The 26451-nt window shown below is 39.9% G+C and overlaps 1 protein-coding gene across 5 annotated transcripts in view; it reads right to left on the bottom strand.

Annotated features, from left to right (window-relative positions):
• Nucleotides 1-720: 720 nt before the first annotated feature.
• Ulk2 (unc-51 like autophagy activating kinase 2) overlaps nt 721-26451 on the bottom strand; it is a 78009-nt gene continuing 52278 nt past the window's right edge. For 4 of the 5 annotated variants that reach the window (XM_075992250.1, XM_075992252.1, XM_075992254.1 and 1 more), the window contains 10 exons: nt 25633-25919; nt 25165-25352; nt 24267-24370; nt 15485-15634; nt 14752-14960; nt 11090-11268; nt 6496-6614; nt 6056-6213; nt 4882-5017; nt 721-2883 (listed from right to left, as the gene is read on the bottom strand). In XM_075992250.1, coding sequence (XP_075848365.1) covers nt 2825-2883; nt 4882-5017; nt 6056-6213; nt 6496-6614; nt 11090-11268; nt 14752-14960; nt 15485-15634; nt 24267-24370; nt 25165-25352; nt 25633-25919 — 1589 coding nt within the window. In that variant the 3' untranslated portion in view covers nt 721-2824. The remainder of the gene's footprint in view (nt 2884-4881; nt 5018-6055; nt 6214-6495; nt 6615-11089; nt 11269-14751; nt 14961-15484; nt 15635-24266; nt 24371-25164; nt 25353-25632; nt 25920-26451) is intronic. The other variant, XM_075992251.1, reaches the window with a different exon arrangement.

The raw sequence follows: 26451 nt of genomic DNA, 5'->3' as shown, positions 1-26451 counted from the left end.
CCATAATCACAGTACTTCCTGGTTCTTATGCTGGACTGTAGAACAGCATCTCTTGTGAGAACTGGGGGGAGGGGCACTATGTTATGGAAAATAAGTCATTCATTCATTCATTGAATGTTCTCAAAAAAATAATGAAACTGGGTATCAGCAGTTTTAAGCACAATATCCCCAAGAAAGAGATGCTACTTCATAGGACCAGCTGGGTAGAGGAGGAAGCAGCAAAGGGATGAGTTGGAAGGAGGGATGCCATCATGTCTGACCTGAAGTGCTTCAGGAAGTGGACACCAAGCACCTGCTCCATGCAGAGGGAGGTATAGGGACCTAGACATGTCAGATGCATCATTCTGAGGGACCTGTTCTATGCCCTTATCTCTTCTTCATTCAACTCAACTTTCTCCTTTTCATCCCTAGACAGTGAAGTGTCAACTAACAAGAGCTTCTTCACAAGCTCCTATACCTCATTTGTGAGGCCAGCACTCTCTTCTAGCAGAAGAAAGAGCACATGGGGGCTGCAGGAAATCATTATGTCAAGAACAGGTCTTCAATAGATGACAGTTAAAGAAAATTCACATAGCAAGAAAGGCCAATCAGCAGGCTCCCTGATAATTCTTCTATGTATGGTAAATAATTCTCCAGGTTATGATTTGAATACTGGTGCGGACCCACGAATGTGTGAACTTGTCTATTTCCATTGTATGAAATACAGATATGAAATAAAAATACAGAAACATAAAACATTTATTTATTATTGCTATAATCAAGGCAAAAATCTTTTTAAACAATTAGCCTTGATAACGGTAGTATAATCAAAACCATTACTCGTGAGTTTACAGTTTGTTCTCCACTGTGAGACTCTGCTGCTTTATACACAGCACCTATAAGACCTCTGACGTGAGAAGAGCTTGAGTTACAGTGCGGTTTCAACATTTGCAGTTCCTGACTTCACACCAACTTTACCCTCTCTCAATCTTTTCATATTGTGGTTTTGAAAAGTGGCATAAGAGGCCAACTAAATCTACTTACTTGGAAAATCAACTGAGATAACATGGTAATTAAGAGAACATGAAAGAATTCAGTGTAAAATCTTAAAAAAATTATCTCAAACAGTTATCACTAATATAAGGAGGGGGTATAGTCTGTTTTCAGGAGCCTGCATGTCAGCCACCAAGAGTCTTAAATCCTGGAACAGGACAAAGGCCATTAATGACCAAGTTTCCAACCTACTCACTAAAGAAGCATTTGGCTTGACAAGCCACTTAATATCAACCCAACTATAACCTAAAAACACTGTCAGTTTTATTTATCCTTAATATACATTTGTACAAGCAATTTAAAAAAGGCTATTACACAATGATTCAGTGAGTTTTACCTAGTTTGGAGAATAATGCATGCAGTTACAAATGAGAGGTAGAAACACTGTAGTAAAGACCTAAAAATACAAACATCTTATAAATAAATGTTCAAATTAACTTCTGGAATTTCACACAGATAAATAATGTAAAAATTACATTACTTTGTCCACCAAGTAAATGGAAACCACACTGTCTCTGTTAAGTGCGATGCCCAAGAGCTTCTGCGCAGCTATCAGAGTGCAGGTCATTTATGTGAAGGGTTGAATGAAAGGGTTAAGACGGGTGAATGCTTTATTCAAGTATTCAAGCAGGTAAGTAAAAGAAACCAAACAATATACAGCACAGGAACCGTTCTTGGAGAGATGTTAATTCACTGTGACTAGCTATTTGGTGAACTGTCAGGACTAACACTGAAAAGTGCACATTAGTCTGGAGAGAGCTGCCCAGTTTTCTAAGGAAAACAAACCTCACTTCCTACTAATTTCATGTAGAAACTCCACATCACTAACAAGCCTTTATTCATCACTTCGATTTGGCCCTATTAAAATTCTCAAGAGTATCTCTTGATTCATGATAGCTTTCTAATACTGCCCAAATAAACTTAGCCTTTAATAAACCTATGGTCACAGGTATCAATGCACATTCTGCATGCACAACAAAAAAATGCAACAACCAGCAACTCAAAATACCACTGAGAAGATCTGTTGGTGAAGATTACAGGTGAGAAAAATGCAAAGGTTCACATGAATGCAAGTTTTGACCATTTAAAACTTCAATGGAGTATACACATGAATTCTGAAAAGAGCCTATGTATGGAATCAAGTAAAATATTCTAAACAAGTCCATTGTGCCTCAGTTAGTTTTAAATTGCAAAATTCAATACACAGTTATTTTAATAAATTAGTGCAATATGAAAGATTTTGGAAGATCAACTTATGTCCACATTAGATCAACTTGAAGATGTCACAATTCATCCAAGAGTCACCTTTTGCTTCTTCTTAAAACACTTCCTTCTGAGCTGTTTAAAGATGCATGCTCAGATTCAGACAAACTTACCCCAAATCTCAAACTGTCTGGATGAGCTGTAGACTCTTTGCTTGTATATGCCTTAACAAAGCATGGAATTTCATATATTACTCAGAGTTGAGTAAAGTGTCACTCACTTTCTTTCCTGTTTAATTATCCACAAGAATAATTGTACTTATGATTCTAGTTCTAAGGTATTTATTTGCCAGGTTCAATGTGTGGATACTCTTTTGCTTCTGCTTCTATAAAGAAAAAGGAAAAGGGGAGTGACTTCTCCAATAAGGCAGGTTTTCTACAAACATGTAGTTTTATATTGTTTTTCCTTCTTAAGTTGCTGCTTGTTCTTTGGTAGTCACCATGGTTTCTTGGGTGGGTGACAGAACCAAACTATAATCCCAAACATGCCACCTCATGTTCCCATGCTGGTCCACAGACAAGTCTGCTGCTCATACAGCTCCAGAGCTACTGCAGAGTGCTGCCAATCTTCTTTCAATACTACATTTATCTAGAAATAAAATTTAAAATTATATTAACAAAAAAACTATTTGTGTTTTCTAACTAAAGGACAGAGGGACTAAGGGGGGAAATTACAACTCTCCCACCATGTTCCGCTGCTCTGTCTTTGCCCCAGAGTTAACAGAATGAATACACTTTCTTTTCTCTGTCCAGCAACAATTCAGATAGGACCTGTAGTTTAATGCTTCAGTGGTAAAATTGGGACTAACATACCGTTAAGAAAAGGTTCAGCTCTAACAACTCACTTGCTTTGAGGTGTAAGTGACGTAGGGACTGCTGTCCTCTTTTATTAAACTGTGTATGACCACATACACAAGAACAGCTGCTCCTCATACACCAGATACTAGGGAAATATGTATCATACTGGTACTCTGTCACTCTATGTTCAGTTAGTTTTATCAAATCTGTAGTACAGAGATCTTTATAATATTCTTTGGTCTCTAAGCCTAGAAATTTTAAAAGAGTTCTATTAAGTAATAAACATCTTCCTACATTCTTAAACAGGAACTTGAAGACAATATAATGTAATGAAAAGACCTGAAGAATAAAAGTGATCTGTATTTTGTTTGTTTATTTATTTATTTTTGGTTTTTCAAGTCAAGGTTTCTCTGTGTAGCTTTGGTGCCTGTCCTGGAACTAACTCTTGTAGACCAGGCTGGCTTCGAACTCACAGAGATCTGCCTGACTCTGCCTCCTGAGTGCTGGGATTAAAGGTGTGCACCACCAATGCCTAGCATAATCTATATTTTATATGCAGCCTCTCTAATCCTTACAGCATAAGGTTAACACTGCTCTCAACTTTTTAGAGAAAAGATACTGAGACCACAAAAAGATTAATAATTTGTATAAGGTTTTAAAGCCAAGATTCACCTCAAGAATGTGATCCCAAACTTACAACTTAGAGTACAAACTACAATTAGTTAACCGGGCAGTGGTGGCGCACGCCTTTAATCCCAGCACTCGGGAGGCAGAGGCAGGCGGATCTCTGTGAGTTCGAGACCAGCCTGGTCTACAAGAGCTAGTTCCAGGACAGGCTCCAAAACCACAGAGAAACCCTGTCTCGAAAAACCAAAAAAAAAAAATAAAAAAATAAAACAAACTACAATTAGTTAAATTCAGTATTCTTCTTTACCCACAAAGTCACGTTCTAAGACCCTCAATTTATGCCTGAGATTATAAATAGTATCAAATTCTATCTACAAGCATAGCACTATCAATACATTATACCTCGTAACCACAGTGACTAAGTGACCAATAGGTATAGAGAACAAACACAGCAAGTATATACAGTATATATTGGACAAGGGGGTGCATGGGTCATGTCCCAGGTAGCAGAGGACAACTCAGAGAACAATGCAAAATGTGGATGAGGAAGAAGAGAGGCAAGGGGAAACAACAGAAACAAATTTTGTTTGAAAAAACCCATAATGAAGGCTGAAAAGAAGGCTCAATGGTTAAGAGCACTTGCTGCTCTTCCAGAGGACTGGATTCAAGTCCCAGATCCACTAACCACTCACAACTCTCTGTATCTCCAGATCCAGGGGATCTGATACCTTTTCCTAGCCTCCAAAGGCACCAGGCATGCATGCGGTACACTTACACATACATGTAGGCAAACACCCAAGCACATGAAATAGAAAAAAAATAATAAAAAAATTTAAATGCCATAATGATACTCAATTATTTAAAAACTAAACAAAAAGACTTAAAAACAAACAAACTATGAACCAGGCAGTGGTGACAACACATTTAATCCCAACACTTAGGAGACAGAGGTAGGCGAGTTCAAGGCCACCTTGGTCTACAGAGCAAGTTCCACTACAGCCTGGGCTATACAGAGAAACCCTGTCTCAAAAAACACAAACAAACAAAAACATTTATGGTGTTTTATTTCTGAGTGTTTTCATTGAATAGTTTTGAGCCCAGCTGTAGAAAGCTGGACTGGAGATGAGGGAGCACTACTGTGCACTATTGTACCACGACTTACATTTATGCACATTTTCAACATCAGTAGGGTCCTGCAGGATCTTAGTTAGGCCTTCCAAAAGAAGGGCTGCCTTGTGGTACCGATATACAATGTCTTCAGTCTGCTGAAACATCTCATCCAGGGCTGCAGACTGAACCTGGAACCAGTAAACAAAATGAGAAGATTTGCAGCTCCAAAGGTATATAAGTCCTTATGAACAGTGCAGCTTAAAAAATATTAAAATCAATATATTTTGATGAAAGGAAGAAAGACTTGTAATGTTATGGTTAAATCCAGAAAGGAAAGAAGCAATATAATTCCTAGCATAAAATTCTTATTGTCTTAATGTAGTATAGTGTTATATACTACCTGCCATTCCAATCAATAGTCTAGAGCAATAGGACATACTCTTGTCAGCTTACATTCCAAAGTTATTTCATAAAACTATTTTTTAGCTATTAAGGTAAATCTAAGAGTATAGCAATAGTACAACTGTAATTTCTCTAAATGGGAAAGATATATTATGTTGAACAGGTAAAATAACATTAGTTCATAAATTTTGAAATTGAGATACTTAATAACTAAATGTTCTATATTCCTCAGTCATTTTCCCCCGGTAAATAGAGAAAACTCCAATATATACTCAGACAAATGGAAAGCAGCTTTTCCTTAGTGTCTATATAAAGTCACTCAGTCAAACTCAAGCACCTATTTTTTTGTGGATTAACAAAGCACTATTTTTTTCTAAGTTTTACAGAGCCAGAATTTCTCATTAGCAGAAAAATGCTAAACATTAATCCAAATTTTAGATAAAACTATAAAAGGATGAGAACATGTCTATGTAAATGAAGTTTAAAAGAAAATACAGTAAAACTTATCAAGTGTTAACAACTGAGATTATGGACTATAGTAATTTTATTAAATAAGTTACACTATACTTGGGAAGCAGAGGCAGGCAGATCTTTGTAAGTTCAAGGCCAGCCTGATCTACAAGAGCTAGTTCCAGGACAGGTTCCAAAGCTACAGAGAAACCCTGTCTCGCAAAAAGTGACACTATATTAAGTACTCAAATGTCAGTTAAATCTAATTACTTCACTAGGTAATCACAACACTTGGGACTTGAGAAAGGGCAGGATATAAACTCTTAAAGGGCAGATCATTGTAAACAGGTGTTTAATAGCCTTGAAAAGGTTACCATTTCCACAGCACAATTGTAGATGAGTTTCTCTGCAGTCACACTGTTGATTTCATCAATAAATCTCTGTTTATCAGAGAAGAAGCGATTCAGCTTTTCTGTAAGTTTCTTGCACATGGTGATGCAGAATTTATATCGGTCATTCAGATTTTTAACAACTGAAACAAAGTTGAAATTGGAATTAGTTTTAATATCCTTCCAGAAATAACAGTGACATGTACCTTTCCTGCTTTTGCAAAGAAAGTGACACTACTACGTGGCCACCGAAGGAAAAGACAAAGTCAGGTTCTCCGATCTTTCAGTATGAAAAGACAGATCAAGTACTTCTGACTTTTCTGTATCAAGTAAAGAATTAGAAACAAAAGATCAGCAGAGACTGACTTGGGACAAGGCATGACACAAAGGCCCTTGGAGCCATAGACTATGGTCTGCTCCCATACCTTGTTTCACAGCTGTGGATGGGCTCAGCTTCCCGGACTTGATCTGAGCTTTGGCGAGATGCAAGGAGGCTGCCAGCAGCTGTGCTGCTTTCATGTATAACACCAGCTGCTCCACCCGCCTGCACCGCAAGACAGGAGCAGAGAATTATCCTGGGAACTGACCGCAAGATTCAGCATGCTAAATATCAGGCCACAGAAGACTTCATCCTCAACCCTCTCCCCTGCATGCCCCAGACAAGATTTTCCCACGTATCCCTGGCAGGTGTCAAATTTATTAACCCTCCTGTCTTAGTATCCCAAGTGCTGCATGTGTGATACCAGACCTGGCTCCACCTTGACTCATTTAATTTTTTTTAAAGAGCTCTTATGAGGTTTCTTTCTTTTTTTTTTAAAAAAAAAGATTTATTTTATATATTATGTATACAGTGTTCTGTCAGCATGTTTGCCTGAACGCCAGAAGAGAGCACCAGATTTCATTACAGACAGTTTTGAGCCACCATGTGGTTGCTGGGAATTGAACTCAGGATCTCTCAAAGAGCAGTCAATGCTCTTATCCTGAGTCATCTCTCCAGCTCCCCTCTTGACTTTTAAATATACATTTAACTCCTAAATGGAGAAGAATTAGTAAGGAGAAAGATATTGGCTTGGAATATTACAGGAACACTGAAACAAAAATCCATATGACCTCCTTGTGTGGGAGTGTCATATATCAATCTGTTGATTTCATTGGTAAAGCAATAAAGAAACTGCTTGGCCCTCATAGGTTAAAACATAGGTGGGTGGAATAAACAGAACAGAATGCCGGGAGAAAGAAGCTGAGTCAAGGAGCCGCCATGACTCATCCACGTCCAGACAGACGTAAGCTAGAATCTCCCTGGTAAGTGCACCTCGTGGTGCTACATAGATTAATAGAAATGGGTTAAGAGGCTGAAACTAAGGGGCCAAGCAGTGTTTAAAAGAATACAGTTTCCGTGTAATTATTTCGGGGCATAAGCTAAAGCTAGCCGTGCAGGCGGAGGGGGTGCCAGGGACGCAGCCCCGCCGCTCCAATTATTACAACAGAGTGGCACCCTACGTGATGGACTAAATCCACTTAAAAACCTGAGAAGGCTTAAAAATAAGGGAGAGAGAGTTTAACACAGATTTTTGCTGTTTGTTGGTGGCGTGCTGTAGAGAGATTTCCTGATTCGGCATCAGCAGCAGAAAAAAACGCGTTATTTTAAAGCGCGGCTTCTTGGGGCTGTGCTGCCAGCGTGAACTCTGGCTTTAAAGCGTTTCAGTGGATTTTATGGGACTGGATGTTTCTGTTCCTGCTTGGGATCGGAAGGAGACTGTTCTGAGACCGTGCCAATGGCTCAGCACTCCCCGTCTGCACCTGGGCAGACTGCAGAATCAGGCTTAGGCAGGCGGAAGAGCATGGCGGATTCCTGCCGTCAGTACTGCGCAGAGTGCGTGTCAGATTTGGATGTAACTTGGATGAAAAGAATTTCTGTGCTGCACGCTCAGTCTCAGAATTAAAGTGCTGAGTGCCGCTCCTACCTGACGGCCCCAGAGCTAGCACAAAATGGTACGTCCTCCATTTTGAAATTTTCCTGACTCAGCAGCAGGAAAAAACTGGCTGTTTTAAAATGCCAGCTTTCTGGACTGTGCTGCCATTGCGATCTCTGTCTGGCTCCTGTGGGAGACAGAGCTTTTGAATGGAGCATTTGGAGTAAAGTGCTACGATTTGTTTGATGGCAACTAGACTTGCTGTGTGCCTTAAAGAAAGTCATTGCCTGCTGCGGCTCAGAGGCACGAGCGGCTCTGCCATGTTGGACTGGGCGGGCAAGCTGGCAGTACCTGTTTTTGACCTAGGAATGTCACAGCTTAGATTCTTAAGCGCTTACTGATTTAAAGGCACAAAACAAAGTGCTCCTGGATAGTAAAAAAAAAAAAAATTGCAGATTCACAATAGGACAGATTCAGACCACTAAATGAGTCACAGTGTTGGATGAATGTACATAGGCTTGGGAGAGAAAAGAAAAAGAATATAAAGAATAAAGTTAATGTCTTAAAAAAAAAGGTACTCAAGGTCCAAATCAGGAGCAGAAGGAGAGAGAGCATGAGCAAGGAACTCAGGATTGCGAGGGGTGCACCCACACACTGAGACAATGGGGATGTTCTACTGGGAACTCACCAAGACCAGCTGGCCTGGGTCTGAAAAAGCCTGGGATAAAACCGGACTCTCTGAACATAGTGGACAATGAGGACTACTGAGAACTCAAGAACAATGGCAATGGGTTTCTGATCCTACTGCATGCACTGGCTTTGTGGGAGCCTAGGCAGTTTGGATGCTCAACTTACTAGACCTGGATGGAGGTGGGGGTTCCTTGGACTTCCCACAGGACAGGGAACCCTAATTGCTTTTCGGGCTGAGGGGGGGGGGGACTTAACTAGGGGAGGGGGAGGGAAATGGGAGGCGGTGGCGGGGAAGAGACAGAAATCTTTAATAAATAAATAAATTTAAAAAATGCCAGAAAAAAAAGTGAAAAAGAAAAAAAAAGAAAAAAAAGGTAAAGTCTTTAAAGAGACAGAGTACAGATAGTTCACGTAAAAATGGAAAATTCACAGAGAGTCTGGATTATGTACATTGTGTTTTCTTTAAAATTTTTGACTGTGAAGGAGCTAAGTACAGAGAGACATTTCATTATATGGACTGCCAAGTGTAACCAGAACGGATATCATGAGGGTATGACTTCAGAATTTGGGTCTAAGGATATGATGCTTTGGAGAGAGTCTTCTTTTGTTTTCACAGAGGATGAGACTCTATGGATTTCTTCTATCCCAGTTTGGTATGATAGACCACGCCCTCCTGAAAGGGTGATGTGAACACCCTCAAAAAATTACTTCACCCAACTGCCAACTGAGATGACCCTGGCACACAGGTTATACCATGAAAGACCTAATTAACGACGCCCCCATTCAGCAGGAAGCAGTTTGGAGAGAAAAAACTGTGCTCATGTTCCCAAAATATTGTTTATAAATGTTCTTTTACATTTAAAGGGGTAAATAATATAGGTATGAATAATTTGCATTGGTATGGATTTTAAGGTCAATTTTGTTATATGTATATGTATTTCTGATCTTGATTAAGGTATTGTGATTGTGTAGTTCATTTAAAAATGTAATGTATAATTAGGAAATATAGGTTGTTGATGGATAATCATAAATAATAGTCAAGTTTGTAGTCATGTTACTTAGATTTTCTAGATATATAGATATATATTTCAGATAGGCATTCTTCATATCTCTCAAAGGCTGCAGAATATGGCATTTAAAATATTTTAATAACTTAGGACTTTTCATGACAATGAGACACGTCTGCTCCTGGCAGCACCAATCTACTTCAAGAGGAAGATGGGCATTGAAGAGGCTCCTTATGGAGTTTGATAGCCATTTGGGCAAGAAACTGTTCTTGCCTGGACTGTTGCATAAACTGGACAAAGAGAACCCACAGAGAGAGGACTGCTGAACTTGCCTAAAGGTGAGATGGTCTTTCGGGGTTCCTGACTCATGAAAGAGTCTGCGAGACATTCTGCAGGACACAGCAGAAAGTGACTGAACTGTCTTTGGAATTTCCTGCTTGATGAAAATGTCTGCTGGATACTATGGGCCTGAAGGCTGAAGATGGATGCCCCAACGGTACAAAAGAACTTTGGGTGACTGTCCAGGCAGCGAGATGTCTCTGTCATTTCTAGAGTTTTCTTATTTCTTGTTTACTTAGGTAGTATTATATCCTTCTGGAGTCTTTGATGGAGTTGAAGAATGAATAGATAGTTATAGTTTTCCTTAGTTATGATAAAAGATAAAATAGATATAAATATCTATATATATATAATATATAACTGTAATTCTTGCTTGATAACTGCTTTGCTATATGTAATTTTGCTACGTTAAAGTTAAAGCCTTCCTTTTTTTTGTTTAAACAGAAAAAGGGAAAGTGATGTGGGAGTGTCATATATCAATCTGTTGATTTCATTGGTTACGCAATAAAGAAACTGCTTGGCCCTCATAGGTTAAAACATAGGTGGGTGGAGTAAACAGAACAGAATGCTGGGAGAAAGAAGCTGAGTCAAGGAGTCGCCATTATCCTCCCACTCCAGACATACGCAGGTTAAGATCATTCCTGGTAAGCCAGCTCGTGGGCTAAACAGATTATTAGAAATGGGCTAGTCCAGGTGCGAGAGTTAACTGGGAAAAGGCTAGATATAATGGGCCAAGCGGTGTTTAAAAGAATACAGTTTCCGCGTAATTATTTCGGAGCATAAGCTAGAGCTAGCTATGTGGGCGGCTGGGTGCCGGGGACGCAGTCCTGCCACACTTATTACAACATCCTTGGTCATCAAGTATCTTCAGTTGTAAATTTTCAGAGAAAGGTGATATTAAGGTCACATAATAAATTTTTGTAACATCTCACACAATTAAACAACTTAGATTTCCTTTCAGCTTTTAAAAATGAGACATGATTTTTTAAAATACATAACAATGCTTACATTTAAATACACATTTATAGGAAGTGTAAATAAACTGGAAATGAATGACAGGAGGCACCTACCCCCAATCTTTGCTTAGCTGGCTGATCTGGTCCACGACTACACTCTCCTGAATCTGGTACAAGGACACAGCAGATGTGCACAGCTCAGGGTTCCCACCCCTCACTGCTGTTAGGTCCAGCACACATTCAGTAAACATTAGCATCACGTTCAGATGGCGTAAGGTGTCTGTGTGTTCTCGCTGCAAAGGCAAGGTGTTTTATAACATTTTACATTAAGGACTTAAATGTATTGTATATACAAGGTTTTCCCATACTTATGAACGTTGGAAGGATCAAAGAAAACCAGTATTTTTAAATTTTAGAGAGCTGTTAGAAAATAAATACAAATCAAACTAAATATTATATGCAGATATGTCTGCATTTATTACAGCATCCACATAAGTAGGCTACAAAAATTGCTGTGCTTTATCCAGAAAAATAAAACCAAACTAAACCAAAACCTGAATCCTGAATCAATATGTGTAAAACAAAGACATGACAAAATAGGCATCAGGAGTATAACAGTAGGATATACTACCGTTATATGGAGAGATGGCTCAGCAGTTACAAAAACTGACTGCTCTTGCAGAGGACAGGGCTTCAATTTCTAGCACCCACATGGTGGCTCATAAACACTTGGAACCCCAAATCCAGGTGATCTGATACCCTCTCCTGACCACCATGACAACAGGCACACAAATGGTGCACAGATACAATGCAGGCAAAGGTCTAAATACTGTATATGTGGTGTGTGTATATACATACACTTTTTTTTTCTTTTGAGACAGGATTTCTCTGCTTAGCCTTGGCTCTCCTGGAACTTGCTCTGTAGACCAGGCTGGCCTTGAACTCACAGAGATTCACTTGCCTTTGCCTCCTGAGTGCTGGGATTAAAGGCGTGCGCTACCATCGCCCAGCTATAAATTTTTAAAAACTTAAAAATTACAAAAATAGGTTTGGAGAGATGCTCAGCAGGTAGAAGCACTTGCCATGCAAGCTTGAAATTCTGAGTTAATCTCTAGAACCCATCTGTAATCTCAGAACTGCTATAGTGAGATGGGAGGTGAAGAAGGGGAAATCATCCAGAAACCCATGGGCTAGCTATTGAAGCAAACACTGCAACACAAACAAGAGAGATCTTGCTTCAGCAGAGTCCCAGAACCAACTCCCCAAAATTGTTCTCTACCCCATACGGCATAAGTGTGGCACCTATGCTCTCATAAATTAAAATATTACAAGGACACTCAACACTAAATTAAACTTTTTTCCTTTTTCTTCTCTTTTTCTGAGATAAGGTCTTGCTATGTACACAGGCTAGTCTATAATTCTATCCTTCTGCTTCGCCCTCTGAATAGCTGCAATTATAGCTGTTGCCAACAAGTGCTATATACTTTACAGTTCAGTGAGTTTTAAGTCTGGGGTGGTTTTTAGATGAGAGTGATTCACAATAAAGCTCTGATTTTCAGAGGAGAGCATGAGAGACATTCTAAAGAATGTCTTTTCAAGGCAATTTCAAAATTCAATTCTAAAATTTTCTTCTTTAATTATAAATGAAATTTAAAATTCCAAATAAGATTAAACATTTATTTAAATTGTATGTGTGTTAGTATTTGTGTCTTTCCTTGATCAGTCTCCACTTGTTCTTAAAGAATTATTTGTATTGATTAGTGTGTGTGTGTGTGTGTGTGTACACACGTGAATGCATGTGTGTGTGTGCGTTGTATGGGCATACTTGTGCAGGAATATGACAGTCAGATGATGATGTCAGGTGTCCTCCACCACTCCCTGTGTATTCTTTTGAGGTAGAGTCTTCCCCTGAACTTGGGGCTCCTATTTTTTCATCAGGGCTGGACACCAGCAAGCTCCAGTGATTTCTCTGTCCCTGTCCCCTAAGAAACTGTGGAGTTACAGGTGGATGGAGACACCTGTCTTGTTACCTGGGTGCTAGATTCCAAATTCTATTCCTCAAGAATGTGTATTAAATGTCCTAAATCACTGAGTGTTCTCCCCAGCCCATACCTTATGTTTTGTGACAGAGTTTCCCCTTAAATGTGAAACTGTGATTCAGACAGACTGGCTGGCAATAAGCTTCTGGAATCCACTCCCTTCAGGGCTGTGGTTATAGCCATGCCATGTCTGTTATGATCTGCTGGCCTGGTTTGTCACCTGTGTGCACTGTCCTTTAAGAGACAAGCCTCCCCTCCCCAAACTGCCAAGGGAAGCAGATATCCACCTCCTCCAGCCTAAAGAGGTAACTTCTGCACTCTCCTCCCTTCTCTCCCGCCACTTTTCCTTTCTTCCCCATAACCCACTAAATAAACTCTATACCCAAACTCTCTCTGCATGATGTTATCTGTCTCCCACCTACCAAGGTGACCCTCCAGGCCTCAGGGAACTGGCCGTGGCCTTGGGTCACCTACTGCTACCCCTTGTGGGGCCGGCCTTCCCCTGTCCCCACTTATATCTTAAAAAAACACACACAGAGACCCCCACTACTATATCTTTAAAAAAGAATAACAATGTCTGTCTTTTTTTATGTGGGTTCTGGGACCCACTTTCAGTTTTCTGTACATGCGTGGTAAGCACTTTACTGAGTCACTTCCCCAGACCCCCAAGTTTTTCTCAAACAGAAGAACAAAGCACTAGAATTTCCAAATGTCTCTCAGTTTTGTGAGAGCATATTAGACTATATTCACAATACATAGAGTGTTGTCCTTAAGTTGGAGTGAGGAACTGAGAGATACAACTCCAAAATCATAAAATGATCTCTGGTTCTAGATTTGTGCTCAGCATAGGACAGATGACATACACTGTGGTTTTTCCTGTAGAACTGGATCCCCAGAGGGAAAGTACTGATCTATGAGTATAGCATCTAGTCTGCTTAAGCAGAAATATTTCTGTGTTAATGACTAACCTGGTAGTATGGCTTGTTACTATTATTACTGACATAGGGTTTTACTAAGCAGCTCAGGTTGACCTCAAACTCAAAACACTTCTACCTCAGCTTCTAAGAGCTAGAATTATGGGTATGTGCCACCATGTTGGCATAATTATTATTTAACTTTATAATTTAGTATTTTTATTAATTTTTAAAGAAGTTCATACAATGTACTTTGGCCATATTAACTACCTAATTCTCTCCCTAACTCCTCCCAGATCTATTATGACCTCCTTACCTTATAATCTTCAGGTCCACATTTTTTAATAACCCACCAAGTTCAATTTGTGCTGCCTATATACTTATGGGTGTGGGCCATCCACTCGCGCTACAGAGGCCACATCCTTAAAGGAAACTGCCTCTCCCTCTCAGAAGCCAAACTGTCCGCAGGCTGGCATTTTAAATCTATGTTTAGATGCTTTTTACCTAACGAAGGAAAGAAAGTACTGAGGATAAAACATTATGTTTCTAGGGAAAATCTTTTAAGTTCCTACAGATCGAGCTGGGCATGGGTGGTGCATAACTGTAATCTTAGCAATGGTAACTTCAAGGTCAGCCTCCCCTACACAGTTTTGGGGCATCCAGGGCTATATAGTAAGGTCCTGTCTCTAGCAAACAAACAAAACAAAACAAAAAAGGGATTTTGAAATTTCAGAAATATTTGATATAATTTGTTCTTTCATCATTGTTAGAACACCACATCAGATCAACAATATATTCACACACCCTGCAATCTCTTCCTTACCTCCATCAGTGTCTCCTCTGGTAGTTCAGGGGCTTCAAAGGTGATGAGACCCTCTAGGCTGGGTGGTGAAGCACCATAAGGCACATATCTCAGGCTGGGAGCTGCCTCTGCTCCTGGTGGGGAAGAGCCCAAGCCTGGCCCAGGTGGGGAGCCCACACACACACGGCCACTTGCAGAGCACAAGGAGCCTCCTGAGCTGCTGGACCCCACTGCAAAAAAACAACACATGTAGCACATGTCCAAAGTAGTCAGAAGGGGCTTTCATACTAACTTCTCATTTACTGAACATAACCTATTCAATTGACAAAGAAAATATTTAAAGAAAATCCCCAGGCTCCTCATTGAATATATGAACATGGTCTCTTTATGTATATACATACATATGTATGCCTACCTACCAGAAGAAGGCACCAGGTCTCATAGATGGCTATGAGTCACCATGTAGTTGCTGGGAATTGAATTCAGGACCTCTGGAAGAACATCCAGTGCTCTTAACTTCTGAGCCCTCCCCAGTCTCCCATATACTATATAGCATATAGTAAAGTATGGTTATAGTATATATTAATTTTACTTTTCATGTTGCTTCATTTACTTCTGACATATAACTCTTTAGGAGGGTAAACAGCTGCAATCACTTTACTGGAACAGAAATCAAAGCCTAGAGAAGTAAAGTGATTTGTTTGATTTCACTTATCGGAACAGTCATGTAATACACTAGAACACTGCTCCTTACCTGAGGTGGTTCTTGTTCGAAGGACCATGTGAGCACAAGTAGGGGCTGTGGCACTGTGTGGAGGAGACCCCACAGTGAAGAGGACAGCTCTGGCACTTGCTGCGGTTCCTGCCGGCAATGCCAGCATAACACTACAGGCTCCTGCAGGAGCTAAAACAAAAAGTTGGCCAGATATTAGATTACATTCAGAGTATCCTATATGGAACTAGGAAACTTATGCTTTTATATTAATTTTAATGTTTATTTTTATTATTTTAAATTATGTGTATGTGTGTGATAGAGTATACGCAAGTGGGTACAGGTATCCACTAAGGCTAAGCATCAGATCCCCTTGGAGTTGGAGTTACAGGCAGTTGTGAGCTGCCTAAGGTGGATGCTTGGAGGCAAACTCATATCCAATGCAAGAGCAGTAAGTCCTTTAGCTGATGAGCCACCTCTCCAGGCTTGTTTAATATCAATTCTACAATTCTAACATTAATTCTAAAATGATCATTCAATATATATTTTCAGTAAGAATATTTTAAGGGTCATCAAACTGAACCAGCATGAGAAATTGTCCTCAAAGCTGATGACCTGAGTTTGACTCCTAAGATCCTGAAGGTAGAAGAACTGCCTCTGGCAAGTTGTCCTCTGACTTCCACATGCATGCAATGACATGTGCATGCCTACATACATATATACACATGCAAAATTAAAAGCTTAATGTAATTAAAAAGAATAGGGTGTGGTAGGTCACATTTATTTATTTGGTTTTTCAAGACAGGGTTTCTCTGTGTAGCCTTCTCTGGTCCGGAATTTACTCTGTAGAGCAAGCTGGCCTCAAATTTGGAGATCCACCTGCCTCTGCTTCCTAAATGCTGGGATTAAAGGTGTGTGCCACCACCATCTAGGTAGGTCATATTTTTAATCCCAGCACTTGGGAGGCAGAGGCAGACAGATCTCTAGGAGTTTGAAGAGCCTGGTCTACATTGTGAATTCCAGGCAGACAGGGCTACATAGTAAATTAAAAAAGAATCTGTAGCCCGGCAGTGGTGGTACACACCTTTAATCCCAGCACTCGGGAGGCAGAGGCAGGCAGATCTCTGTGAGTTTGAGGACAGCCTGGTCTATAAACGCTAGTTCCAGGACAGGCTCCAAAGCTACAGAGAAACCCTGTCTTGAAAAACGAACAAACAAAAAATAAAACAAACAAAACAAAACAAAAACCAACAACAAAAAAGAAATGGTCCAGTGGTTAAAGAGCACTGGCTGCTCTTCCAGAGGACTTGGGTTCAGTTCCTAGTACCCAGCCAGGTGGTGGTGGCGCATGCCTTTAATCCCAGCATTTGGGAGGAAGAGGCAGAGATTAATTTCTGTGAGTTTGAGACTAGCCTGGTCTACAGAGTCAATTCCAGGACAGCCAGACTACAAAGAGAGACCATATCTTGAAAAACAAAACAAAAACCAGTTCCTAGCACCCACATGGCAGCTTACAAGCATCTGTAAGTCCAGTTCTGAGGGATATGGCGCACTCACACAGACACACATGCAGGCAAAACACAACACAACACAAATGGGAAACACCCAAGTTTAAACAAGGTGTATCTATGCCTTTAGACTAGACATTCTGTTCTATCAGGAAGAATGGGGGGGGGGGTTCAGCAGGTACTAGTCAGGCTGGGGCTGGTGGGTTAGTTTGGATTAAATGAAGGGTAGCTGAAAAGTTCCCCCATCCACCAAAGCATGCAGAACCAGCAAGATTAGTTCAGAGCCTTTTCACAGCCAGACATTTAAAAATTATTATCTTTATGGGACCAAACAATAAAATATTTACATATAAATCATAAACATCAAAGAATAGATCTTAAACTAAGGGAATAGCTAAATAAGTACTGTCATTTTGCTTGCTTTCAAATGTCCATATATTACTTTTTTGAAGTTATTTAAGTGTAGGTGTATTCTGCTCAAACTTATGTATGTGCACTGCACATGTGCGTGGTACTCAAAGAAACCAGAAGAGGTGCTGGATGCCCTGTTCCCAGAGTTATGAATAGTTTTGAGCCCCCAGGTATCGCTGTATGAACATTAAACACTCAACTACTGAGCCACCTCTCCAGCCCCTATAAATCATTAATTTTGAAAGACTAGGAAAGAGCTCAAAGGTATGTATATGTATATATATTACATATATTAATATATTACCTGGTATGACAAGGCTGTAGGTTCAATTCCTAACACTACAATCTGGTCTACATAATAAGTTCCAGGCCAGTTGGAGCTACACAGTAAAACACTATCCTGGTGGGGAAGCTGAACAATATGTTACTAGTCTCCCATTAATTGTAGTGCCAAGCAACAGCTCTAACTGAAGATGTCTAAGAAATGAATGCCATTCAATGTCAGCTACTGCTTTATGTTGCCATCTTTCCTTATTCCGCATCTTAAACTGCAAGGTTAACTATTTCTAAGAAAGTAACTAAAAAGACACAGCACACAGCTTACTAATCAGAAGCTTTCTGTCTTGATTTACAGAGCACAGAACATGCAGTAACTTTAGATAATACCAGAGTGTGCATCATCTGACACAACCTCCTAATCCTGTTCCTTAACTAGAATTGGAACCATGCATCATCTGCAAGAAAATAACATGTTTATTACAGAGCCTGGCCTAGAAAAGCATGGTTATGACTACAAGGGTGTTATAATGAAGAGGTAGTGAGACTTGGAAACTGACATCATTTCCTAATCACTGCACTCTGAACTTTTTCCTTCCCAATATGAACAGTAATTGTACTGAGTTCCCTAAGGTGTAGATTTAAAAAATATTTTATTTCATGACTGTGTGCCTGACTGTATACATGAACATATAGGAACTGCTGGAGGTCAGAAGGAGTTACTGGAAGTCCTGGAACTGGAGTTACTGACAGTTGTGAGGGTCCAGTGATGATGGTGTGCCAAAGGCCAGAGGCCTTGAACCAGACCAGTGACTCACTGCAATGAACATTTCTGGGCAGTGCTGAATGACAAAAGGGTTTACTGCATGACAAACCGCAGCTCCCAGTACCACTAGGAGGAACGAAGAGGGGTTGGAGAGGCAGGAGAGGTGGGTTTTTGTTTGTATTATTTTTAGTTAATTTGGGGGGGTTTCTTCGGGTGCTGAAGGGGTGAGAGGTGGATATTGAGATTCTGGGAGGTAAGCAAGATTGGGGTACATGTGAAATTCCCAAAGACTCAATAAAGAATTGTGTTATTAAAACATTTTTTATATAGAAAACTCAGAAATGAATCAAAGAGTTGGGCTATTGCCGTATTTGCATAAAAATAAAGAGTAAATCTTTGACCTGAGGTTATACTGATATACTTCTTATTGGAGAAATGGGTCAGTGGGTAGAGCACTTGCTATACTATTCTGAGTTTGGATCCTTAGAACAATCATGAAGCTGAGCATGCCTGTTATTCCAATGCTTCTACGGTGAGTGGGAGGTGGAATCACGAGAATCCCTGGAAATTCATGGCCTAGGTGGCCTGAGACTATCTCAAACATGGAGAAGGTGAAGAATGGCACTGAGGGTGTCCTGACTTAAACACACAGTGTTACATGTATGCCTCTACTTTCACACACAAATATGAATATACACACAGATTGTTAAAAGCTTTTTCTTTGTTTTTTTTTTTTTGAGATGGTTTCTGTGTAATCCTGCCTATCCTGGAATTCATTCTGTAGATCAAACTGATCTTGAACTCAAGATATCTGCCTGCCTCTGCCTCCTGAGTGCTGGGATTAAAAGTGTGCACCACTACTCCCTGGAACAAATTTAAAAAAAAAGGTAAAAAAAATATTCCTAAATAAAAAAATACTTAAGAGAGCTTGAGACTACCAGATTTGATATTCTGACAAGAAATACCAAGGAAAAGTTCTTCAAGTCTTAAGTAACTGGCCCCAGAAAGTAATCCATATAGGTGAGGGGGAAATAAAAGTGCATGAAGTAAAGGTAAATATGTAATTATTAAAGAGTGTGACTACACCCTCCTTCTCCTTTCTCAAATGATTTGAAAAGTAACTTTGTAAAAATAACATGCATGGAGCTAGAGAGATGCCTCAGCAGTTAAGGGCATTTGCTGCTCTTGCAGAGAATCTGAGTTTGGTTTCCAAAACTCACATGGTGACTCACAACCATTTGTATCCCATGTGCAACACGCACAAACATAATGCACATAAATACATGAAGGTAAAACATTCATATACACAAAACAAAATAAATCTAAAAGAAGAATAACATATAATTCTGTTGTTGTAATTTATTTCCTAATAACATAAAGAATAGAGATGAGAACAAAGCTATATCTGAGTAAAAAAATAACATTAGATGGAAACTCAAATCCACAGAAGTAACTTTACAACCAAAAATGGTAAATAAGAAAATAATGTACTGAAATATTAATGTAAATTAACTTTTTATTAACTCAACTTTTTGGGGGGCAGGTGGTGCTTCCTACGTGCTGAGTTTTTTTTCTTTTTTTTCCTTTTTTTAATTGATATTTATTGAGTTCTACATTTTTCTCTTCTCCCCTCCCCTTTCAACCTTCCCCAAAGGTCCCCATGCTCCCAATTTACTCAGGACATCTTGTCTTTTTATACTTTCTACTTCCCATGTTGATTATATCTATGTAAGTCTCTCTTAGCATCCGCATTGTTGTCTAGGTTCTCTGGGATTGTGGTTTGTAGGCTGGCTTTCTTTGCTTTATGTTTAAAACCCACCTGTGAGTGAGTACATGTGATAATTGTCTTTCTGTGTCTGGGTTACCTCACTTAAAATAATGTCTTCTAGCTCCATCCATTTTCCTGCAAAATTCAAGCTGTTGTTATTTTTTTCTGCTGTGTAGTTTTCCATTGTATAAATGCACCACAATTTTTTTTAATTATTCATTTTTCGGTCAAGGGGCATTTAGGTTGTTTCCAGGTTCTGGCTATGACAAAGTTGCTATGAACATGGTTGAGAGCACATGTCCTTGTGGCATGATTGAGCATCCTTTGGATATATACCCAAAAGTGGTATTACTGGGTCTTGAGGAAGGTTGTTTCCTAATTTTCTGAGAAATCGCCACACTGACATCCAAAGGGGTTGTAGTACCAGCTTGCATTCCCACCAGCAATGCAGAAGTATTCCCTTTTCCCTACAACCTCTCCAGCATAAGTTCTCTTCAGTGCTTTTGATCTTGGCCATTCTTACAGGTGTAAGATGGAATCTCAGAGTTGTTTTGATTTGCATTTCTCTGATGACTAAAGATGTTGAACATTTCCTTAAGTGTCCTTCAGCCATTTTAGATTCCTCTGTTGAGAGTTCTCTGTTTAGGTCTGTACTCCATTTTTTTTATTAGATTATGTGTTCTTTTGGTGTCCAATTTCTTGAGTTCTTTATATATTTTGGAGATCAGATCTCTGTCTGATGTAGGGTTAGTGAAGATCTTTTCCCATTCTGTAGGCTGTCGTTTTGTCTTGTTGACCGTGTCCTTTGCTTTACAGAAGCTTTTCAGTTTCAGGAGGTCCCATTAATTGATTGTTTCTCTCAGTGTCTGTGCTGCTGGGGTTATATTTAGGAAGTGGTTCCCTGTGCCAATGCGTTCAAGTGTACTTCCCACTTTCTCTTCTATAAGGTTCAGTGTGGCTGGCTTTGAGGTCTTTGATCTATTTGGACTTGAGTTTTGTGCATGGTGATAGATATGGGTCTATTTTCATTTTTCTACATGTTGATTTCCAGTTATGCTAGCACCACTTGTTAAATATGCTTTCTTTTTTCCATTTGATATTTTTTTGCTTCTTTATCAAATATCAGGTGTTCGAAGATGTGTGGATTGATATCCGGGTCTTCTATTCAGTTCCATTGGTCCTCCTGTTTGTTCTTATGCCAGTACCAGGCTGTTTTCAGTACTGTAGCTCTGTAGTAGAGTTTGAAGTCAGGGATTGTGATGCCTCCAGAAGTTCTTTTATTGCACAGGATTGTTTTGGCTATTCCTGGGTTTTTGCTTTTCCAAATGAAGTTGAGTACCGTTCTGTCGAGGTCTTTGAAGAATTTTGCTTGGATTTTGATGGACACAGCTTGTTTTTTATAATATTTAAAAATTATAATTTAAAATATTTTATTATTTCCAATTATGTGTATATCTGTCTGTGCACATGACAAGAGCCCCAAAAGGTCAGAAAATACCTTGAATCTGGAGTTATAGGTGGTTGTCAGGCCCCATGGGGGGGCTGGGAACTAAACATCTTTAAGTCCAGTTCCAGAGGCTCTAACGTATTCTTCTGGCCTCTGCGGGCACCTGGCAAAGGTCGTACACATATATACACACAAGCAAACACTCATATTCATAAAAATAAAATCTAAAAAAAAATCACATTTTCTTATACGTGTAGAGTAACAATGATAGCACTAAGAAAGGAAATGGAAATTAGTACTTAAGAGGAGTAATTTTTTATTAATTTTTTTTTTTTTTTGGTTTTTCGAGACAGGGTTTCTCTGTGGCTTTGGAGCCTGTCCTGGAACTAGCTCTGTAGACCAGGCTGGTCTCGAACTCACAGAATCCACCTGCCTCTGCCTCCCGAGTGCTGGGATTAAAGGGGTGCGCCACCACCACCTGGCAATTTTTTCATTTATTTTACATACCATCCACAGTTACCCTTCCTTCCTCTCTTCCTACTGCCTCCTCCTACCTCCCATCTATCCCCCATCCACTCCTTCTATATCCAGAAAGGGGCAGGCCTCCCAGGGGAGTCAACATGTCAAGCATTTCATATTACATTGAGGCAGGACTACGCTCCATCCCCTGCATCAAGGCTTGGTGAGATATCCCTGCATGGGGAATAGATTCCAAAAAGCCAGGGACAGATCCTGGTCCTACTGCTGGGGACCCCCATAAACAGACCAAGTTACATGTAGTGGCGTAAAATGAATGCAGACAGATTGTAAAAAATATATACAGCTTTAATGTAGAAATAGACTTACAGTACCATGGTTTCCACAGAGAACAGGAAGCAGAAGGGGCGGCTGGGCCCACGCCTGGCAGATTTATAGGTAAACATTAGCCTGAGGTGAACACGCCCCCAATGGGCTGGACTTGGACTTATCCCTACAGTTACACATTGTTATCTACATACAGAAGGACTAGGTCGGTCCCATGTAGGCTCTCTAGCTGTTGGTACAGAGTCCATAAGCTCCTGATCATGATCTTGACCCCCCTCCTTGCTTGTACAATCCCCGAGAGGAGTAATATTTCTATACGTTACTAGAATCAAGTTAGTGTAAATTTCAAGTTGATGGTGAAAATATATGGTAAGTCCTAAGGCAATCATTAAAAACTAAACAGTTAAAAAACACCATTAAGGGAATCAAAAATGTGACATGAAACTAATCACAAGAAAGCAGTAAAGATGGAACAAGGGCAGAGTGTAGTAGCACACATGCAATCCCAGAACTCTAGAGGCAGAGGCCAGAGAATAACCACAAATTTGAGGCCAGTCTGGCCTATCTAGTAAGTTCTAGGTCAGGCAGGGTTGCATAGTGACAGTCTGTCTCAAAAAAAAATTCAATATCCAACTTTATACATCTACACAGGACATGTTCTAGTGCCAAAGACATTCTTAAGTTAAAAGGAAAAAGATAACATAACAACTATTCTGAGATTCCATGGTCCTTCTCTTCAGAAACTGCATAGCAAGATCAGAATGAAGTGACATATTAACGCCTATGGTCTTTAGGAGTTCTCTTCAGACTAGAGAACAAATCAAATGAGGTAATTTGTTGGCCCAGATATTTTTTAAATTTTTTTATAGTTTATTTAACTTTATTTTATGTGCATTGGTGTGAAGGTGTCAGATTTCCTGGAACTAGATTTTCAGACAGTTGTGAGCTGCCATGTGAGTGCTGGGAATTGAACCAGAGTCCTCGGGAAGAACAGTCAGTGCTTTTAATCGCTGAGCCATCTCTCTAGCCCTGCCCAGATATTTTTTAGAATGTAATAAAGACAATAGGGAGCTGGGCATGGTAGCTGGGCATGGTGGCACATGCCTTTAATTTTAGTACATTCAGGAGACAAAGGCCAAGTGGATCTCTGAGTTCTAGGCCAGCATCATCTATGTAGTGAATTTCAGGACAGCCAGGGCTATGAAAAGAGATCCTGTCTCAAAGAAACAAAACAAAACAAAACAATCCAAACAAAAGAACCTAGAGAAAACAAGATTATGATTGACTGCAAAATGTGGGTATATATAATACTTAGGGATGCCTAGAATACATTCCAGAAATTTTAACTGCAAACAACCTTGGGGTAAGGATATGAAATCTCACTGGTGGTGGTTTTTCTGTTTGTTTGTTTTTTATTTTCTTATTTTTGTATAAACAGTTCAGATAATCTCAAAAGGAGTGCTCAATATATATAAATTCTGGAGCAACTCTGAAAGGTCCAGGGGCCTTAGTAACTGTATCTTTCTGGGATTCAGCTGCTATTTAAAAAAAAAAAGTTTGGGAGTATTGTATTTAGGCTAACTTCAGCCAGGAAAATCCTACCAACAATAACATTTTGGACACAAATCTTCGAATCATAGAGTATTGCTCATCAAGTTATTGAGTAAGATTTGTTTGGATGGGTATTGAAAAGGCAAATGAGATGAAAGAATGACCTCTACAACTATATAAAATATGTATTTGTGTTGTTTTAAGCCATCAAGCTTGTGACACTTTATTATAAAGTAATAAATGATGCATAGGCTAACAAATTACCTGTTGACAAATTAAGAACATTTTCTTACCTATATCCATTGGTCGTTCTGTATTTAAACTATCCGTGCTGCCCTGGTGTCCACCTAATGGCACCTTTACTTGCTGGTCTGATAACTTCCCAGTACTGACAGATCTAAAAAGAACAGTGATGTGAATAATAGGAAAGCACCTTTTAAAAACTGATAAAGAATACTTCGGCAGAGCCGGGCGGTGGTGGCGCACGCCTTTAATCCCAGCACTCGGGAGGCAGTGGCAGGCGGATCTCTGTGAGTTCGGAGACCAGCCTGGTCTACAAGAGCTAGTTCCAGGACAGGCTCCAAAACCACAGAGAAACCCTGTCTCAAAAAACCAAAAAAAACAAAAACAAAAACAAAGAATACTTCGGCATATAGACTGACTTCTCTAACAAAAATAAAAGAAATGGTTTACTCAAGAAACTCAGGAAGAGCTCTGTACTGGCTGGTTTGGGTATCAACTTGATAATAAACTAGAGTCATCAGACAGGAAGGAGCCCCATTTGAGGAAATGCTCCTATGAGATCTGGCTGTAGGGGATTTTCCCAATTAGTAATCAATGGAGGTAGAGATCAGCACATGGTGGGTGGGGCTTTCCCTATGCTGGTGGTTCCTGGGTTCTATAAGAAAGCAGGCTGAGCAAGCCATGGGGAATAAGCCAGTAAGCAGCACCCTCTATGGCCTCTGCATCAGCTCCTGCCTCTAGGATTCTGCCGTTTGAGTTCCTGTCCTTTCTTCAGTGATGGACAGTAATATGGAAGTGTAAGCCAAATAAACCCTTTTCTCTCCAACTAATTCCAAATGTATACGGTACATATTATTAATCACATGGCATAAAACACCTACTAATGTATCTAATTGCTTTTACAACAGAATACAGTGATTTATGAATTAGTTTTCATTAGTCTTTTACCTGCCAAATACTGCCTTGCTCTGTAGCTCGGATCGTTGCCTCTCACTTCCTTGGACTAAGAGGCAATGGGTACATGCACGAGGGTCATTTCCATCTTTGGACTGGCTTTCAACAGGCCCATGACGAGTAACCAAGGCTAAGAGGTTAGAAGATGCTTGTGTTTTAGGGATTTTGAAAGGAGCTGTAGTCTAAAGAAACATATAAAAGCTAGTTAATACGATGTATTATAAAATGTTCAGAACCAACAGGATATATGGTACACTGGACATGAGTATAGATTTGGGACTTAGATGTGGATTCAAATACTGGCTTTGTATTTATGAGTGATGTGTTATATGATGTTTATAATATGGGCTGTTCCTTTAAGCTCTTTAAGGACTAACTTCCTTTTCTGAAAGGAAAGCACTCAACCCAGTGACTATTCACTACGATTATAACTATTCTTATAAAAGAGCTTAAGAAACACACCTTAGTAGGAGAACCAATGATTGTTGGTAAAGGAGTTTTAAAGAACCAGTCAGAACTCCGTGGAGAGGACCCCATGTGCTTGGTGGGAGAGGTTCCAAGGCTGCCAGGCCGACTAGGCTGAGGTGAGTAACTATACCCAGCTCCTGCATGCGATGGACACACGGGGTCAGAGTGCTGTTTTCTGAGCTTCTGCTTGTTCTGATAGATATCAGTGAGGGTGGGGGCGCTCTGTAGTCTAGCACCCAGCAAGAGTGACTGTGGTGACTGGGTCTGTGGCACTGGAGAACCTATCAACAAAATGAAGGCAACATTAAAACCTGCAGAGAAGTGCACAGATAAAACACAGGAAATGAAAAAGGCAATCCACATGTGTCCAAGGACAGTGAGTGTCTCATGGAGTACATGTGGAGGCCAGAGAACAACCTCAGGTGTGGGCCCTTGCCCTCCATGCTGATTGAGACATACACCTACGAGACTAGGCATCCCTTTTCCACACAAATCATGTTGTTGTCCAGCGAAGATCACTAATACTTAAGTTCCACTAAGACACTCTCTGGAGTTTCTTGCAAACCAAATTATTACTAATAACATTAAGAGTATGCAAGTATCCCCAGTATCCAATCTGATACCAAACCAGGTTTGGTGGTACACATTTGCTGTCCCATAGTCAGAAGGCTAAAGTAGGAGGATCTCAAGCTTAAAGCCATCCTGGTACTATATAACAAGACCCTATCTCAAACAAGTAAACAAAAAACCCAATTAAATAATAAAACCTACAACAACATAAAAAATATCAATTGGAGGCTGAGCATGATGGTG

The sequence above is a fragment of the Microtus pennsylvanicus genome, chromosome 11, assembly GCF_037038515.1.
Source record: "Microtus pennsylvanicus isolate mMicPen1 chromosome 11, mMicPen1.hap1, whole genome shotgun sequence".
Classification (NCBI taxonomy): Eukaryota; Metazoa; Chordata; class Mammalia; order Rodentia; family Cricetidae; genus Microtus; species Microtus pennsylvanicus.
Note: the sequence above shows the minus strand (reverse complement) of the source record. Positions and strands in the feature narration are given on the sequence as shown.